Source organism: Notamacropus eugenii, chromosome 1, assembly GCF_028372415.1.
Source record: "Notamacropus eugenii isolate mMacEug1 chromosome 1, mMacEug1.pri_v2, whole genome shotgun sequence".
NCBI lineage: Eukaryota > Metazoa > Chordata > Mammalia > Diprotodontia > Macropodidae > Notamacropus > Notamacropus eugenii.
In genome coordinates this window covers 665,897,608-665,916,874 of record NC_092872.1, presented here as the reverse complement: position 1 = coordinate 665,916,874, position 19,267 = coordinate 665,897,608, and the positions used below count along the sequence as shown (strand labels likewise).

At 35.8% G+C, this 19,267-nt stretch overlaps 1 protein-coding gene across 4 annotated transcripts in view; it reads right to left on the bottom strand.

The window, feature by feature from the left end:
• LRPPRC (leucine rich pentatricopeptide repeat containing) overlaps nucleotides 1-19,267 on the bottom strand; it is a 111,635-nt gene that overhangs the window by 21,895 nt on the left and 70,473 nt on the right. For all 4 annotated transcript variants that reach the window (XM_072635739.1, XM_072635740.1, XM_072635738.1 and 1 more), the window contains 4 exons: nucleotides 10,092-10,160; nucleotides 9,121-9,211; nucleotides 4,059-4,201; nucleotides 3,813-3,924 (listed from right to left, as the gene is read on the bottom strand). In XM_072635739.1, the coding sequence (XP_072491840.1) occupies nucleotides 3,813-3,924; nucleotides 4,059-4,201; nucleotides 9,121-9,211; nucleotides 10,092-10,160 (415 nt within the window). The remainder of the gene's footprint in view (nucleotides 1-3,812; nucleotides 3,925-4,058; nucleotides 4,202-9,120; nucleotides 9,212-10,091; nucleotides 10,161-19,267) is intronic.

Genomic DNA, 19,267 nt, shown 5'->3' with positions numbered 1-19,267 from the left:
TTCAAATATACTGATATCTAACAAGTAAACTAAGCAACATTTGTTTGACTGATTAACAGTTTTATTTCACTCGTTCACAATAACTGTCAGTGAATGAAAAGATGTTACCCAAAGAGAAGTAACTACACTTTTCAGTCACTTACTTTTCTCAAATAAAACTGCCTAGCTGTAAACATCCAACTGAGACTATAATCCACTCCGTACTGTATACAAACACTTCACAGTGAAGATGGTGCACAACTGATCTGTCACATATGGCCTTCCACAAACACAAGGCTCTTGTTATCAAATATAGCAGCAAATACACAAACTCAGAACTAAACATATGTTTATAAGAACAATCTAAGCAGATTTGGGGGAGTCATAACAGTGTGAGTGTGTGCATGTGTCTGTGTGCCTCACATCAGGTTCACATCTTTGACCACACTGAGAACATGGGGCACCTCCTCAAAAGGCCTTTCAGGTCACCTTCAACACAAACCCAGACGCTCTAGGGCAGCAGGCACATTTCCAAGAACAGATCTGAAACATCAGAACTTACCATTTCAAACACTAAAAGTACTCCTATGTATTAACTACTTACCCTCAACATCTGCAAATGAACTTTAAAAATCTCTGTATCACTCCCACTCTGTGTTGGGTTACAATACGCGGCTATATTACTCATATCATGTATACATTTAGTGTTCAACACAGAAATATATCATTAAACTACTGCAGAAAAATGTATTTGTGAAAAACATTTTATATTCTACAGTTAGCTAGAGGTGGGTTATGACCACTATCTCTCTCCACCTCCCAAAAAGTGAAAAGAAGTTAAACCTTATTTCAGTCATCTGATAAATATCAAATTACACAGGAGGCTACAGCAATCAATTTTAAGTTGAAATAAAAGTTGGATCTTAAAAACAAAACTACTATTCTTTCATATAGTTACTGAGATACTCTATAAATTTGTATTTTATTCTACAAATAAATATTCCCAAAATATATCATGGTTTTACTGCAAATCATTCCCTTTCTGGTGAACTTCTCTTATGGCTCTTTGAACCACAATACATCACAAGTGAAAACAACGTTTATAAAATTGCAGGTTACAGACAAAATACAATGAAACTGTGTACTCTTATTTTTTATATCACTTGTTTTTCTTGTATTTTTCTTGTTTTCCTTGATATTCCTTGTTTTATGAAATAATTTGAAAATTCAATATCTAAGGCATCTGCTAATTTCTATAAAACTTCGGTACAATTGTATATTGTACAAAGAAAATAAGATATTTTTGGTTGACCCTGAATAATTAATAAGAATTAATAACAATGGTCATTATTACCTTGTAAAAACTTTAAGTACAAGAGACAAAAACTGAGTCCTAAGTTACTAAAATTATCACCTTTTGGTGAGAAATTGTCCTGTCTGTATGAAATGTATTTTTCAAAAGACTGCTGCTCTATGGATATCATATGTAAATGACTACCAGCAGTGAAAGCTATGAAGTGCCACACACAAAAATTTCACTTTGCAAAGCAGCTACATTTGGTACAAAAATTTTTGCTTCTTTTGATGTGTGCAAGGTAGCTATTGACTGAAAAAACTAATCTAGGTGAATGACTTTAAAAATTAATTAAACCTTATTATCTACCACTCTACCTATTAGAAAAGAATTTCAAATAACACGTTTATTAAATGAACTGCAACTGGAGTAACAGGGGTTTAAAAAAAATTTCATGTAAAATAAACTTCCCAGAATACTTATAATATAGTCATACTAAACTTATATGGGTTGTTTACATGAACTTAACAACTTAATTTTTTTAATATTTAGTTTTAACAAGACATATCCACAACAGTTGAAATAATTTCTATATAAAGATCAAGCTAAGTGGTCAAAGGATATGAACAATTCTTAAAAGAACTGCAAATTATTATCAATAATAGACTGCTCCAAATTAATAATAAGAGAGATGCAGATCAAAACTGAGGTTTTAGTGCCCAAACTGGCAAAAGCGACAAAAAATTAAATCAACTGTGGAGGTGCTGTAGGAAAATAAGGATAGCTGTAAACTAATGGTAATACACTGGTTTAATCATGTCAGAAAAGTATTAGGACTTACGAAAAAGAAGTGATTAAAATGAAAGCACATTCTTAGCCTGGGATTCTACTGAAAGGAAGTTAGATCCCAAAAATCAACAGTTAGAAATAAAGGTCTCATAGGCACCCAAACGATATATTTGGAGAGTTCTTAGCACAGTGCCTGGCATGTAGCAGGCTTTACATAAATGCTTATTCTCTTTTCCTTCCCCAAACATTCATAGCCATAGTAATAAAGAACTGGAAAAAAGATATGCCCGTTGTTTGGGAATACAGCAATCCAAAGAAGTAAGAAATTAATATAAAGAATTTGGAAAAGCATAAGACACCTAAATTGAAGGAGAGTGAAATAAGCAGAACTAGAAGAATACAAAGGAGGAAAAAAAAAAACTGTAATCATAATGACCAAACGTGGCTCCAGAGTAAAGAAAATACACCTCCCACACTAGTGGGCATGGAACAATTTCAGACAGTTTTCCTAGATTCCTTCCCAATGTCCCCTAAATACCCTTTTTAATTTTTTTAAACAAGGAACGGCTCACTGGGTAGGGGAAGGATAAATTCAGAAATAAAGCTAATATGAAATAGATAAATAAATAAACCTTAAGAACTTAAAAGGGGGAAAGAGACTTTAAATAAGGTATTGACAACCTATTTATTATCAGTTCTTTACTTTCTACATCCAATCAATTAATACACCTTTTCTTTAAAGCCTTTGCTGATTTTTACCAACTCTCTCCATTCACATGGCCACCACCCCAGTACATTTGAACCTTATGGCCTCTTGCTAGATCACTATAATAGTTTCCCAACTCTTTTTCCTGAAAACAGACCCTCTACTCCACAATTCATTCTTCATACAACTACAGAGTTAATGCTACGCTTATATTCCTCTGTCATACACTTTCTGACTCTTTCTACTTCGATGGAGGTTTCCCTTAAGGCTGGTCCTTAGGCCTCAGTCCCTGCCTCAAGTGAATTACCAGAGGACTGGCCTGGCCAGTCAGGTAGCAGGTCCTCTTTGCTAAAGATCTGGTGGATCCACACACATGCTGGCATCATTACCGATGTTCCTCAGTTCTCTGGCTGAATACTGCTATAACGCAGAACGTGTCCTCTTCCTCCTCTGAACACAAATTACATTTATTCCAGAAGGCCTCACACATATCTGTCTACTCTTCTCTCTTAATAGTCTCTACCACTGAGAGTTCTACAGTTCTTATGACTCAACAACCTAAATACCAATCTACAGACATCTTTTCTGAATTTGAATTCTAAAGCACCTAATTGTTGCAGTATATTTTCAATTACATATTTCAGAATAACTCAAAATCAGTATGTCTAAAAAGGAACCATCACCATCCCGACAAATCAAGGTGCCCTGCATACCATTCTTGTTTCAGCTCAAGGTTTGTTCTTCTGGTCCCCGAGAAATAATAATTCACTTTCACTGCTCCTTTAAATAAATACCTAATCAGTAAGCCTTACTGAATCTTCCTTCAGAGAACCCCAAAAGATCAAAAGAGGGTAGATTAGGTATCAAGATCTGTATCTTAGTGTATAACAGTCTACACCTCAAGGTCAGGAGAGTTGAACAAGGTGGGAGGAAAAGCGTACACCAATTTTAACAGCAAAAATAATGATACTGTTGCTAAGATTTGGGTGTTTTGTGCCAGGATTTAGAGCATTGCTATGGAGTTGGATAAAGGTATTTCTTTACCTTCACTTTTCTTCCTCTGGCATGCGGTCATTAGCTCTTTCTTTAAGACTGCTTCTGGAGGCAGGTCTATGCTGTGTTGAGGATCAGCTTCAAGAGGATTGTCATACCACAACTTAAAAAGAAAGTTATTGAGTTTATTTTTTAAAAAGAACATGTCTATAAGAACCAGTTAATATTTAGACCTACAATGTTCTATAATGTATGAATAAAATTTTTTTTCAAGAATAACTGCTCTCCTCAAATTACCATGGGTATATCAAATGGAACGTCCTGATTGTTATTTCTGAGGATTTCACCCAACAACTTCAACGTCTTCTGACGAGGAATGATATTTTCTTCTTGTATTTTAGTCCAAATGGCATCAGCTCTCTGCCAGTCATTATTTTCCTCTGTAAAACATGATTAAGTCTTGATGTCAAATAAGTTCAAAAGCACAAATGTCCAAATTATGCAAATAAATAGGCCTAACTTTTGATAAGGACGTAGACCATTTTAGTCAAGGCTATCATACATGAATGTCAAAAGTACAGATTTAGACACTTGATAGAACCTTCAAGATTTGTTCTTAGCAGCACCATTTCATCAGAAGTCTTCTGATTTGCATTTCAAAACAAGTGACACAGAAACCACACAAGAGCAATGTAAGCACTGAGGCTGTAACGCACATTATACCACTGTAACTACTGTCATGTCATAGTTACTACAGCTCAAACACAGGCAACATCTTTATGATTACAAAGCATTTTCTTTTTAACAACCCTGTATAATACAGAGATGGTACATTGGGTCATTTAGTCCTAGAAAAAGGAACAGTATCTCTGAGAAGTTAAATGTGCCTAAAGTTATAAAGCTTAGAAGTAGTAATGCCAGTACTCTCTCAAAGCAAAAGACAATGCTCTCACCATTATGCCAAACTGCCATCCTAAGACAAAAGACTTCATGCATGTTGTTTAAAGAAATAAAATTTTTTTAATCAAGAAAAATTTTGCCCTAACCAATGTAGGTATCTAGTGGTTCTTACAAGTTAAGATGATTAAATCTATGTCCTTCTACACCAAAATACATTTCTAGAATCACATCTTCCTTAGTATTGGTATACAGAATCATATGACTGTTGCACTGGGAAGAAATTTAGAAATCAACCTTCTAAAGTCAATAATTGCCTTGGTGAGCCTTATAATCAATTACATATATGATGGGAGGTTTTGAGAACGAGAAGATAAAAGTCAAAATAGGCAAATGGCTCTGTCTTTCAATATCTATAGCAATCTTATTACTGGACATTATAAGAAGAAAAAAGATTATTTCAAGTCTGTTTACTCTACTCTGAGAATTGTGTTTATGTGTGACCTCTTCTTGCTTATGCGTTTAATTCAAAAGTCTGTAACTGAAATTAAATTATGCAAGAGGTGGCCATTTCTCAAGAAAGCCTGCTTAATAACTTTTGGCATGTAACAGATCAGTGTATGAAGGATAACACTGAGGGTCTAAAATAATGGAAAATAGGCAAGGGGTTTATTGTGTTTAAGATGACATAAAGCCGCAAACCTTTTCCACTTATTTAAGTAGCTAGAATTGGTTGTGTCTTTTCTTGCTGACTGATGATTTGTATGACAGAATCTAATAAATTCTAGTTTATATCTCTCATCTCAGCAGACATGGCTTGTCAAACTGAGCAACTGGCTGGCAAGGACTATTTGCATTGGGAAGTAGGATTCCCTCCTGTTGAAATGACATTGTTTCTTAAGGACCAGTTAGTTCTTTTAGTATGATAAAACAATTATGTATGAAAGCAGAAATAAATTACCAATTAAAACTTATACAGCCTACAAATCTAACTAAAAATAATTTTTTAAAAAATAGCTAACATTTATATAGTGTTTACTATGCTCCAGCAACCATGTGCCAACAGCTCATAACCGTCATCTCATCTGATCCTCATAACAATCCCAGGGATTAGACACTATCATTATCATCATTTTAGAAATGAGGAAATAAGCAAACAGAGGTGGAGTGACTTGCCAGGTTCACAAACTGGTTTTGAACTGAGGTCTTCCTGACTCCAGGCTCACTGCCACCAGCTGCCCAATAATAAGAAATATTCTTCTACTGGGATATGACTTAGTTCTTATCAAATACCTCTTTTTTTTTTTTAAATTTTTAACAAGAGTTAGTATCTGTGCTGATTGCCTCAGAGGATAATATCATTCACAGTTGCCTTGGCTCATCAGCAGAAGCCAAGCGAACTAGCAATCTTAATGCAAGGAGATAAAGATGACTTCCTATAACCGCTAACACAGAGTGACATAACTCATAACTGAGACACGGCAATGGAACAGCATTCCCTTTTCTAAATGAACAAACAGAATAAATCAGCAAGCATCTGCTAAATGCTTATTATGTGCCAGGAGATCTGCCCTGCGCTGGAGACACAAAGAATAAACAAAACCGTCCCTGCCCTTAAGAAGCTTATCTTCTTATGGAGGAGACAACATGAATATAAGTTAGATACAGAGAAGATGGAATGCAACCTGTCTCTGAAAATATCTTTTATGAACCCAGTTATTTATACACCATTTCTCCCATTAGAATATGAGTTCCTTAAGTACAGAGACTATTTTTTGCCTGTCTTTGTATCTCCTGACATTATCATAATTACTTGCATATGCTTGTTGTCTACCTGATACACATAACAAGGGAGACAGGGAAAGGTCTCCAATAGCAAATGGTATCTGAACTGAGTTTTGACATATAATACAGATTCTATGAAGTGAAAGTTAGGAGGAAGTTATGGAATGCCAGTGTACGGAGATGGGAAATGGTATGTTATGTGTTGAGAAAGACCCAAGACTCTGGTATGACTAAGAAAAAAAAAACCTATATGCAAAAGTATTAAATGAATTTGTAGCTGCTGAACAGCTATCAGTAATCTTTGAGGAGTCGGAGAGACTATTTCTATCCTTGCCTCAATACTGGAAACTGCAAAAAACTGATTTTTCAAAACAAGACAAAGAAATAAGTTCATCGAAATTAAAAGTCAAAGAGTTTAACATCAATTACTGGCATGATATTAAGAAATAGTTTGAGTTTATATTCTTAAGGAAGGATTATTATAATAGTGATCATTACTGAGTCAGCATGGATCAACAAGTATAGATGAATGATTTTTTCTTTTGTTCTACTGAGTTACAAGATCGGTGAGTCATGGAAATGCTGCAGACATGCTAATGTAACAACGGCTCATAACATCCTAACAGAAAAGACAGAAACATGTTAAACTAGGAGCTAGGATAACTAAGCACATTTGAAAGCAATATAATCTTCAGATGTAGGAGAAGTGATTAATGGATTGACAGGGAAGTAACCTAGTTAACAGGCTTGAGGGCTCTGTTAACCTAGCATATTTACCAGTGATTTGGACTAAGACAATCAAAAAACATCTGTTAAGTGGAACTTGAGCCAGAATCAGGATACAAAAACATCTTGATGAACTGGACCAAATGAAACTGAACAGGGATATATGGAAAAGCCAACAATGGGCCTAAAAAAAATCAACTATACAAGAAGAAAATGGGTAATGCGGGTGTTCGCATCAAGAAATTCAGAATAAAACCATCTGGATATCTTAACTGATTACAACATCAGCATGTTTTAACAATGGTCATGGCACTAAACCTAATCTAATCTAAAAAATCTAACTAACTAACAAACATGGTTATATAGTCATGATCTAAACTGTCTGAGATCACGTCTGTAATATTAATAGATTTATCATAATATTAATCTGTAATCCAACTCTTTAAAACTGATAGATTGGTCATAGTGGAGACCACATCTAAGCCTACTTTCATAAAAATCTCTCAAATAATACTTGAAGATAGTAATAACAGCTCATGATGGTACAATTCTGATCACTGCTTTTCTTTAAGAAAAAGGACAAGATGAAGTCTCTGCTCTATAGAGCAGAACTTAAAAAATTATTTATATGAAGATGGTGGAATTTGAGAGCTGAAAAGGACTCAATGGTCATCAAGTCAAAGTCAGCACACACAGAAAAAGGATATCCCACTATAACATTTTTTTGAAGAATGGTCATCCAATGTTTATATGAAAATCAGCTCTTAGGAGGAGGAACCCACTGCCTCTTAAAGCAGCCCACTCTACTGTGGGATGATTCTAATTTCTATCAACTGATATTTTTCCTAACATCAAGCTCAAATTGCTCCTGGTCCTGCCTTATGGAGCCAAATGGAACAAATATAGTCCCTCCTCTATCTATATGGCAGAATTCTTAAATACCTAAATATACCTATCATATCCTTTGTGAGTATTCTTTTCTACAGTCCAAATATGAACAGTTCCTTTAACCATTCCTCACGACAAGATCTCAAGACCCTTTACTATCCTAGCTGTCCTCCTCTGAACACTTTCCAATTTATCCATGTCCTTAAATTGTGGCATACAAGACAGAATACAATATTGCAGATGAACTCCAACCTGAGCAGCTATGCCCCTCTTAATGCAGATCAATATCTCATTAACTTTTTAGGCTGCCACATCACTGTGACTGACTCATGTGGAACTTGAAGTTCACTAAATTCTCACTATTTTTTTAACTGAAGGTTTCTCCTGTATAAGATTAGCTATGCATGCTTCAAAAAGGTAGAATTAACATATGTGAAAGATATAGGAAGGCAGATTTGGGTTCAATAAATGAAAAAACTTTGACAATGAGAGCTGTTCAGAAATGGACAACTGTGTAGGTCATTATATAATAAACTATCCAGCACTAGAGGTCAGAAGATCAAAACCTGAAGGACATCAGAAACCATCTAATTAACACCCTCATTTTACAGATGAAGAGTAGCAGCATTAACTTTACAGCTAATCCTACAGATCCTTTCAGTGAACCCAGCCTGGATGTATCGCAGTGCCTCACAGTTCTGCTCCCAATTTTAATCAGCATTTTCCAACCTGGTCTAGACTGCCTTCCTTAGAAAGCATGGTGGGTGCCCACTACCCAAGGATAGTAATATTGGTGCCAGACTTACTGCAATTACTCAGTTGACTTCAGCCCAACTGTAGGTACCAACTCTGGAATTCAAGCAATTCACTAGTCCCAGTAGCAGAGACTGCACCACCATGTTGCCAAATTAATTAGTTTTTAACTCAAGGTTCTGACTACTAAATACAACATGTTATAAGATTCTACTTTCATACTGTTAATCTAAAGTTTTAAATATAAAAATCACCATAAAAATAAGGATATTTCAAAGCAAAATACAAGCAAGAATATTGAATTACTTACTGCAGAGCGTTAGAAGATTGTAGTACATTTGGTCTCTGTCACATTCAAATAGTTTCTGTGTCAATTCAACCAATTTCTCCAGGATTTCAACCTTAAAATCACAGAATAACAGATCATTACATGTCTTGATGGCTATATAAAATGTCTTTAAGATCTGAAACAGGAATCCCTGACAAATCCTCAACAATATTTGATAATACACATGTAATCAATTCTCAGTTACTGAAGAAAAACAATCTGTTAAGGCTTTACCCCCAGACCCTCCATTAGGTTGATATAGCACAAGGGAGTAGAGAAGCATACTGTGGAGAATGGGTTCATACCAACTTCCGAGAGCTGGACGAAGCAGCTGGGTAGGACTCAAGAACTACAGGACAATGCATGGATATAGTTAAAGAAAGAGATAACTCAACTAATTAATTGTAAATAAAAAATCCCACCCCAAATGTCCCTAACCACTCAGCATATACCCAGTTTACTGTTTTACTTGATAAGAATGTACACTGTATGACAAGACAGTTGATGAGAAGTTCTACCAGATAGGAAGACCTTTCTTTAAAATCTCTGGTAGACTGAGGGGCTGCAATAATTTTAGGCTGTCCAATCAGTGAGTTAAGAAAATCAATCTGGCATAATGGATAAATACCAATTTATGGTTATAGTTTTCTAAAATTCTCCAATAATGCTCATTATAGGTCATTTTTACATGTGTTATCCCACAGATATCATCCCCATTTTACATTAGGCTCAAAGTGGTTTAGGGGCTTGCCAGCAGTCCCACAATTAGTAAAATAACTGCCTGAGTCAGGATTTGTATTTAGGTTTTCTTGACCCCAAATCCTACACTCTTTCTACTCTGTCAGGTTAATCCTAGAAATGAGAGGCCTTCAGCTCAAGGTCACACATGTACCTTTGTTAGGGAATGAGAGAAGATAAAAGAGTTGAGAAATAAATCACCAATAAACACAAACCTGATTATTTGAAATGCATTTTTCACAAAACCACTGAAGTTTCCCAGGGCGAGCCCTAATACCAGGAGTCTGCAAAATAAAATATTCAAAGTGGACAATTCTATAAGGCTTGTTCTTCAAAAACACATATTTCTTATTCTTTACCACATTTCTCCTACCAACCCTCAACCATTAAAAATCAAACCTCGCTATCCTCATGAAATCAACCTAGAATCTTATTCCTATTGTTATTTTAATTAGCTTTTAATTGCCAACATAATGAAGTACAAGAGAGTAAATAACCATCTTCTAGCAGTCCAAAGGTTCCTCTCAATAATGACCTAAAGTATTCCCTAAATGTAAAATCTCATTTGATAGTCCACTGATATAAAAGCTAGATGTGCTAGACAACAATTTTAGCAAGCCAAATGTCAACAGAAATCAGTCATTAATAAAAACCTCTCTATAGAATCTACTCTGTTATTGCTCAGTGAAAGAGGTGTGATATACGTTTATGTGTGTATGTGTGTGTGTGTGTGTGTGTGTGTGTGTATGTATGTATGTATGTGTATATGTCTGTTACTAGGCCTTAAAACCAAAGTTTTAAAGACTAGGAAAATAGCTAAAAATCTAAAATTGAATTTAGTATTCTATTTTACAGTAGAAAGTATAACTGTATTATAACTTATGACAACAAAAAGGAAAGCATTCTTTAACTGCAATTAGTCAAGAGTAAAATTCTGTTAGCTGGGAAGGAGAGGAACATTTGAATAATAATGAGGATGTAAACACAAAAATTTTTTTTAAAAAATGCTAAGATTTAGCTAAGAAATTCTGTCTTTGGGTACAACTACAATTCCACTTACGAAAGGAAATTTTCAAAAAATTTGGTTCAAAGGATTTATTTGTCTCACTTTAATCATCCCCAAAAGGGAGTCTCTGTTATTTTAATCAGTTCACTGAAAAAAAAACCTTTTTTTTCCTTACACATCCCATTAACACTAGTGGCTACATTCCAGTAAGCATTTGGTTTCTCCCCACCTTATTTCTGGAGAGAACTTAAAACGAAATATCTTGAGTCCTGATTTACAGATCTTAAACTCAATTTTCTTTAAGAAATGAGATAGAATCAAGGTTGAGTGGGAGATCAATGGGCATAGCAAAAAAGAGACTATAAAATTCTGCTTTTGAATTCCAATGTTTTTATACATTAGCATAATGAGTAAGTTGATTTCCTATGTTTTCCTCTACTATACTATCTTAAATATGAACAGTTTTCACCTTCCTCTCAAGAGTATTTATCCTTCTCTTTTTGATAAAAGAACAGATTATCACAATTAAACCTGGAAAAATAGTGAGCTGAATCTGTAAATAATTTGCCTCAGAACATTACAAAAATGCAAGAATGACATAGAAATTTTACTAGAAATTTAAAATTTCACTATCACTGTGAGGGCAGATGCTCAAGACCTAGACAGTCTAAATGTTGAACATGTACATGACATGTAACAAAACTTCTCCAGTTTTAAGACTGACTTGGTGGTGCCAGCTACAAAAGCAGCTGAGTTCTTCAGTGTTTTGTTCTGAAACTAGGAAGTGTTTTCACATAAAAGTCTCCATTGTCAAAAGAACATTCATATCAGATGAACAAATGATAGTCCAGTATCTCCTGGCATCTTAGTGAGTTTTAAAATGGAAGTAGATTATAATGAATGAATTCAAAAAAGTATTAATAGTAAGCAAGATCTGAGGGAAATTCTCAATGTGCATTACCACCTAATTAAAATACTAAACTTGCTACCTATCTTTCCTGATCTATTTAACAGGTAGTAAGTAAAAGTAATTATTATAATAAAAAGACTGTCATATTTGCTTTCATCTGGGCCAGTTTGTTTTAAAACACTCCACATTTGCAAGTGTGGGGTATATTTTTTTGTAAGAAAAAAACTGAATTTTCATAAGGGACTAAAATGTGCTTGTAAAATGTGTTCAGTTTATGCAAAGTAAAAAAATCTAGACATATCCAGTTTTTAATATAAGCATGGTATCAAAAAAAAATACCAATTCACCTTAAAATTCCAGGCTTACCATGAAATTAACTGTGACTTTAATATCCCAAAATGATGCTCATCACCTCAAATGATGCTTCACAAATACCAAAATAAGCACCTATATAATAATACAGGAAAAATATATCCCCAGTTCTCTTTATCCTAGAGTACTGTAAAAGAACTGTATTTTCTTAGTACTTGTTAAGACTTTCTGAAGGGAGAGGATACAACTCCAAACACAGGAATAAACTGATTACAGAGAATGGGAAATCTTAATTTCTGTCAGAAAGATCGATAGTATGCCCTGAGTACTGTAGGAAATTCATTCATAAAAGATTTGTGTTCCCTCCTTAGCATATATGCTAGTAAGAAGACAATGGGGTGGGGGAAGCCAATACTAGATGGAATTGCTCTTCTACATTTTCAAAAATCTCTCCAAAATTTGCCCTTCTTTCTAATCCTTCAAAGAAAGAATGAAAAAACTCACAAGGAGGAAAAAAATAACTGAGCAGGCTTAAAGCTGAAGTTGGTGCTTTTAAAGTGGTATCCTTGCTTGATATTACATCTTCAAAGAAGCTTAGAAAATGTTGTAACGGTCAATGTTGGCAGGCAACACCTCCTCCTTACCTTTTGTCCCCTAAGTTTATGAGTTTCCACCTCAAAATATTCAAAATAACAAGAAATATATTTAGGCTAAAACTTAGCAAAGCAGGTTTCACAGCTTTCTGAACACTCCAACAAAACTATCCTTGTGCACCAATCTCTGAAAACTGAATTAACTTCCAATCTCTTCCTTCAAAGACAACTTTTGTGTACAAAAATGTGAACATCACAGGGACCCAATTTCATGTTCACTTCACACTTGGAATATAAAACATGTGTTGATCAATGGAATTCTTCAAACATAAAACAATTTTACTACAAAAAAGCAATCACCAAAAGGTTGCTGCTGCACAACCTCTATTTCCATTCCAAGCAGGATGAGAATATAAAAACACAGAGATGGGAGGGACAAAAATCTGGTGAATGATTCAGTTTGGTGACAGCATAAAATATGTAAAATGAGAACTACTATGAGATAAAGCTAAAAGGTATGTAGGAGTCAGAGTGGTGGAAGGCCTTAGAATAGAGGATAATCCAAAAACCTAGGCCTTATTCTGCACAGAACGAAGAGCGCCTGGAAAGCCATAGTCAGAGCTATGCAAAAGGAGCATAAAGGATAAATTAGAGTGAAGAGACCAATGGGCAGGAAATCATTGAGAAGGCTATCACAATGAGAGAGGACGGTCCTGAACCATAGAACTTAGACCCAGGAGTAACAAATGGTCTACCATTGCTTCTTTGCCTCAGCTGACTTCTCACCTTGGGACTTTCCTCCGTACCTGTGAATTCTTTTTGCTTTCACTGATGAGTTCTTACCTGAGTCTCCATTTTGGACATCATCTGGCCAGGCTCCAACCCATTTTTCAGCTTTTGTGTTGTCTTCTCCAAATAGAATATAAGTTCTTTCAGAAATTGAGAACTTGTATCCTCAGCATTTAGTACAGTGCCTGGCACCAAGTAAGTAATTGTTGCCTGCCTGCCTTCAGCCTCTCTTCTTCACATACCACTGCAACAACTCTCATTACCTTCTGCCCCAGTCAGTCCAACTGTGTAACTGGTGTCCCTGACTCAGGTTTCTCCCCATCCCAATCCAACTTTCCAATAGCTGCTGAGGTGAATTTTCTAAGGAGTACATCTAGCCACATAGGTTCTAACCCTCTGTTCTCCCAGATTACCTTTGTATATACATTTTATGTACCCAGTTGGCTGGGTCATTTTAATTGTGTCATTTCTTGTATCCCCCACATTTGGCAGGGCCTAGCATACGGGAAAAAATGAATGCTTTTTGACACCCTGGATCAAGAAGGCTTGGCTAGAATCAAGTGATCAATATGAGGCAGGCCTTAAGCTGGCAATTAACAAAAGGAATGAGACAAATAATGGAAGTCTGCTTGTGGGGAAAACCAATCAAAACAAAGAAGTACATTAAGAGAGCAAAGGGAGAATAGCAAATTGAAGTAAAATAGTCAAAGGGGCAATCCAAAGCTAAAGATGTTGATCAACCGATAAATGATCATTAATTGAGTACCTGCTCTGTGAAAGTCATCATGCTAAACACTGGGGATGCAAAGACAATCACTGCCATCAAGGAGATTACATTTTAAAGTTATTGAGATAATCAAGGCTTGGGATTTTTTTTTAAAAAATGATTAATTTCATATTGTTTTCCTAATATTGAACCATCGTTGCATCCAAGATATAAATCCAATTTGGTTATAGTGAATGATTTCTTAGATAAATTATTGTAGTTTGAGTGGATTTTATATAATGATACAGGCTGATAATTTTCCTTTTTTTAATTTTATCCTTCCCTAGTGGATATCTTAGGACTGTATTAAATCATAAAAGGCATGTAGGAATGCTCTTTATAAGCATGACTAACTCTCCTGTAAATCCATCAAGAGCATAAGTCTCTTCTTCCCTTTCCTTAGACCCTAACTGTTTAAGATCTCTATTTAGCATTAACATAAAGATAACAACAATGATAACTAGCTCTTACATGGTGTCTGCTCATTTTGTGGGTTCTCTGAGGGAAAGGACTATCTTTTGCTGCTTCTGTATCTCCAGTGCTTAGCACGGTGCCTGGCACGTGGCAGGCGCTTAATAAACACTGACTGACTATTCCCCTGATCCCACCACAACCCTGGGAGGCAGGTACTACTGTAGTCTCCCTTCTATGATTGAGGAAACTGAGGCAAATGGTTAAGAAAAAGGTGACACTTAAGGTTGGTTTTAATTCTTCCTGGCCTGTTCTGTTTCAATGGTCTACTTTTCTACTTCTAAAGAATACCAAATAATTCTGATGACTACTGCTTTGTAAAAGAATTAGAAGTCATATCAGAATTAAAAAGTGTTAGTTTCCTTTCACTTCTTTTTTTCATTGTTTTGGGTCTAAATAACTGCTATTATTTTGCCTCGAACTGTAAAATATTGCCTTAGTAGTTTGCATAGCACTAAATGTGTAAATTAACTTAAATAATGCATCATTTTTATTTTATTGTGAGCTGTGAGCACTGAATATTCCTCCAGTCACTTCACTTGACCTCTTTGTCTTTAAGGCAAATGTTGTAATTCATAAGTATTGAGCATGTCTTGATAGGCTGAAGCTCAGATATTTTAGTTATTTCTAAATTATTTAAAATAACACTTCCTTTACTATTTTTCCTCATGGTTTTTGTTACTGCTATATAAAAATGCTGACTTCTGTGGGTTTATTTTATATACTGTCACTTTAATGAAGCTAATCTAAGACATTGTAAGTAAACACGTGACTAGCAAATTCTGCCTCATCATTTCCCATATTTATGCCTTTAATTTATTTCTCTTGTCTTAATAGCTTCCATTTACCTATTAAGGAATGCTTATACTTTAATAATTGCATCAAATGCCTATAAATCTTGGATCTCAGACTTGTATTGAAGAAATTTTATTGTGATTTTCCCAGCTAATTGTTTCCCTTAATTTTAATTGCTCTGAATTTGCTTGTGCAAAAGGTTTTGAATTTTAAGTAAAATAAGTAGGAGGGAACAACAGCAGATAACCATAAATGTTAATACAGCCCAATGTACCTCCAGCACAGTGCAGAAATAGGGATTACTCCAGACACATTCTACACAATGGCATGTGAATAAACTGGGATATGAATAAACTTTTCTCAAAAGAACTGGAAACTATAAACCATGTGAAAGAGGCCACTAAATCACAAATAATAAGGGAAACACAAATCAAAATGACTGAGGTTTCACCTTACATCTAGAAAAGTGACAAAGATGACAAAAGATGGGAATGATCACCGTTGGAAGAGTTGTAGAAAAAACTGACAAACTAATGTTTGACAAACTAACTTGGTGGAGCTGCGAAGTGATCCAAACATTTTGCAAAGTTATTAGGATTTATGTTGTGAAAATGACTGAAAAGCATGAACCTTTTGCCCTGTAGACCTGGTTGCTAGGCACATGTTCCAAGGTTACTGACAAAAAAAAAGAAAACCCCCATTTACCACCAAAATATTTATAGCAGTATTTTTTATAATAGCAAAAAACAAAAAACAAAAAACTAGAAACCAATCAACTGGAGATTGGCTAAGCAAGTTATGGTAGGTAAATGTAAGAGAGCCCTCTCTGGAGAATGGATTAAAAATCAGAATCCATATGGTCTTCATAAAAAATACATAAATTATAAATAATTGAAGGAAACGTTAATATTATCAGGGACTTAGGAGCCTGGGAGAAACACACTAGAAAGTGGGGAGAGTTATAAAATAAACAGGTACAAAAATGACAACAACTGGCTCTTCTCACAGGAAACAGAAACTGTTAGGATATGGATGCAGGCTGAGCAAGGCACATTACAGTAAGCAATTAAGGCAGGATTTTCAGAGAGAGTGCTAAGAGTGAAATCTGAGAAAAGACAAGGGAAGAGAACCTGAAAGTACCAACGTAGGACAGAGAAAAAACTTAGAACACATATAAAGGATTCATATTTGGATCGCGGGGAGGGAGTTTGAAGACAAGAGGGAATATGAAACTTAGGCATTTCTATGCAAGAAGTCTATTCTCTCATATATTTGGATGAAGCCCTACGGGCTCACAGAGATGGAGGGAGTACAACATTTAGCTGCTAGGAAGCGGCAGCGCAAACCCACTGAAATTTCTGTAGGGTAAAAAAAAAAACCAAGTACTCTAGAAATAAATGCTATCAGTTACTCCAGAACCCCAAAGGGCCATGAAAGATTTGGGGCTAAGGAATGTGGAGTGGTAGGAAAGCCAGGAGTTATTTTCTAGAATAGCCTCCCTACTTCTTTCTCGCCTAAAATCTGTCCTTTAAACTTCTGTCAAACTGAGATTTCTTAAACGCAATTCTAATCATCATGCTTTGCCTGAAACCCTCAATAACTTGTTACTGTCTTCTGTATTTTCATTTTTAATGCTTTTAAGAAAAAAACTATTCTTGTGTTTATTTTTAAATGAGCATTTTTTACTCAATTTAAACATTTACTAACATCTCTCACAGAAAAAAGCACCATGCCATCTGTTAAGGGAAATAATAATGATAATAAAACTTTTAAAAAACAACACAGTACCTGCTATCCTCAAGAAGCTTATGCTTGTGCTCCCAAGTCCTTCAATATCATCCTTCAACCGATTCCCTGACACTTCTAGGTAAACTCTGTAGGCCCTGCCCCCACCCTTCTCCCCAACTGTGGAGAAAGTAAAATAGGTGGTAACATTTATATAATGAATGTGAACTAAAAGTCTAAACAAACTTTTAAAAAGATGACCCTAAAAAGCAGGGCAACATTGTGAAAGCTGGTCTTGGTGCAATAAAGCCCCTGGCATGGGCCCTCTCCCCAACACACAGTGGCTAGGTAACTTTAATCACTGTATCTCTCTGTGAACAGGTACCTGAGTAAGACTATGAACTGAAGTTCAGTTATCTGTCCTTGAGAGATCCCTCACCATGCTCTTTCCATTAACAATGACATCACAGGTCTGGACAAAGAAAAAGTGAAGCAGGTCACAAGGGAAAACCAAGCAGACAATTCGATTCTCACTCCAACTACTATCTGCTCATGTCTCTTGACAACACCACCATCTTTCCCATCTCCAGGTGTGGCGCCTCGGTGTCTGACTCCTTGTTCTACCTCTCTGCTCCCATCCAGCTGACAGAACTAGACTCCATCACAACATCTCTCACTGGCAGCCCCTTCTCGGTACTCATCCCACTTTTGCGCAGGTCCTCATCACATCTCACCTAAACTGCTGCCACACCATCCCAACTGCTCTTCTTATCTCAAGTACCTCTCCCTCAGCTCTGAAATAGTCTATATGCTGCTCGCTGCCACATAAATGTTTCCGAAGGGCAATTCTAGTTGCCTCTAGGATCAAGTATAAACTCTTGTTTAGCTGTTAAAGCCTTACACAGCCTGACCTGAGCCAACCTGTCCATCACATGGGACATCAGTGGCCATCTCTCCTTCCCTCACACACAACACAGCATCACCCTTCTCCAGGCCTTTACGCTGACCACTCCTCATCTCTGCCTCAGCGTCCTTCTCTCCCTTTAAGACAGAGCACAGGAACTATCTTCTGCAGGAAACCTTTCTTAAATCATTCAACTACTAGTATCCTCTCTCCCAAACTACCAAGTAAAGTATGTTTACTTTACTTATGTAAGGTGTGTGTGTGTGCGCGTGTGTGTGCGCGCACGTGTGTGTGTGCGTGTGTGCGCGCGTGTGTGTGTGTGTGCGTGTAAATGAACTGCATTAAGTAAAACATAAAGAGTAGCCAACTCTTTTACCACAATACCTTTTCTAATATAATTTTATTCTCTCTCTCTCACACACACACACACACACACACACACACACGTACATTCATTGATAATAGGGACTGTTTTCATACATTGTAACTGTATACCCCAAGCACCTATTACAGTACCTGGCATATAGCTGGGACTTAATAAATAATTGTTGACTGATTCACCAATTAGTATTTTAGCATAGGGAGTCAAAAAAAAAAAAAAGCTAGCCCAATAGTTACCATGGTTGTTATAAGAGAACCAAAATAGCTGAACAGAAAAGTCATAATTTGGCAACACTCTGCCACTGTCCCTTTGACTTATCAATTGCACTTCAATAAAACTTCAATCAAGTCTATAAAATATACTAATCCCAAACAGACTAAGTTTGTCACCTACCACTTCCTATAAGCTGCTTACCACAGGAGAAAAAAAGAACTACTAAATTAAATGCCAAACAGTTGCAGAAAGCACTTGTTTGGCTGATTAACTTGTAGACAAGCATTACAAATAAATCTGAGCCTGGTCTGCAGCAAATTAAATTCCAGTGCTTTTAAGAACAAAGAATTCCTTGGCAAAGAGGATTAGCAACTTTACACCCAGGAATGCCAGTTTAATTTAATTGTTCCACAATCCAAGATTTAATATGCAAATATCATTTTGATATTTAACAGTGAAATTAACAACGTAAGGAAACAAATTTAATATACAACCAGACTGTCTCTTCTGAACTGTAATTATACA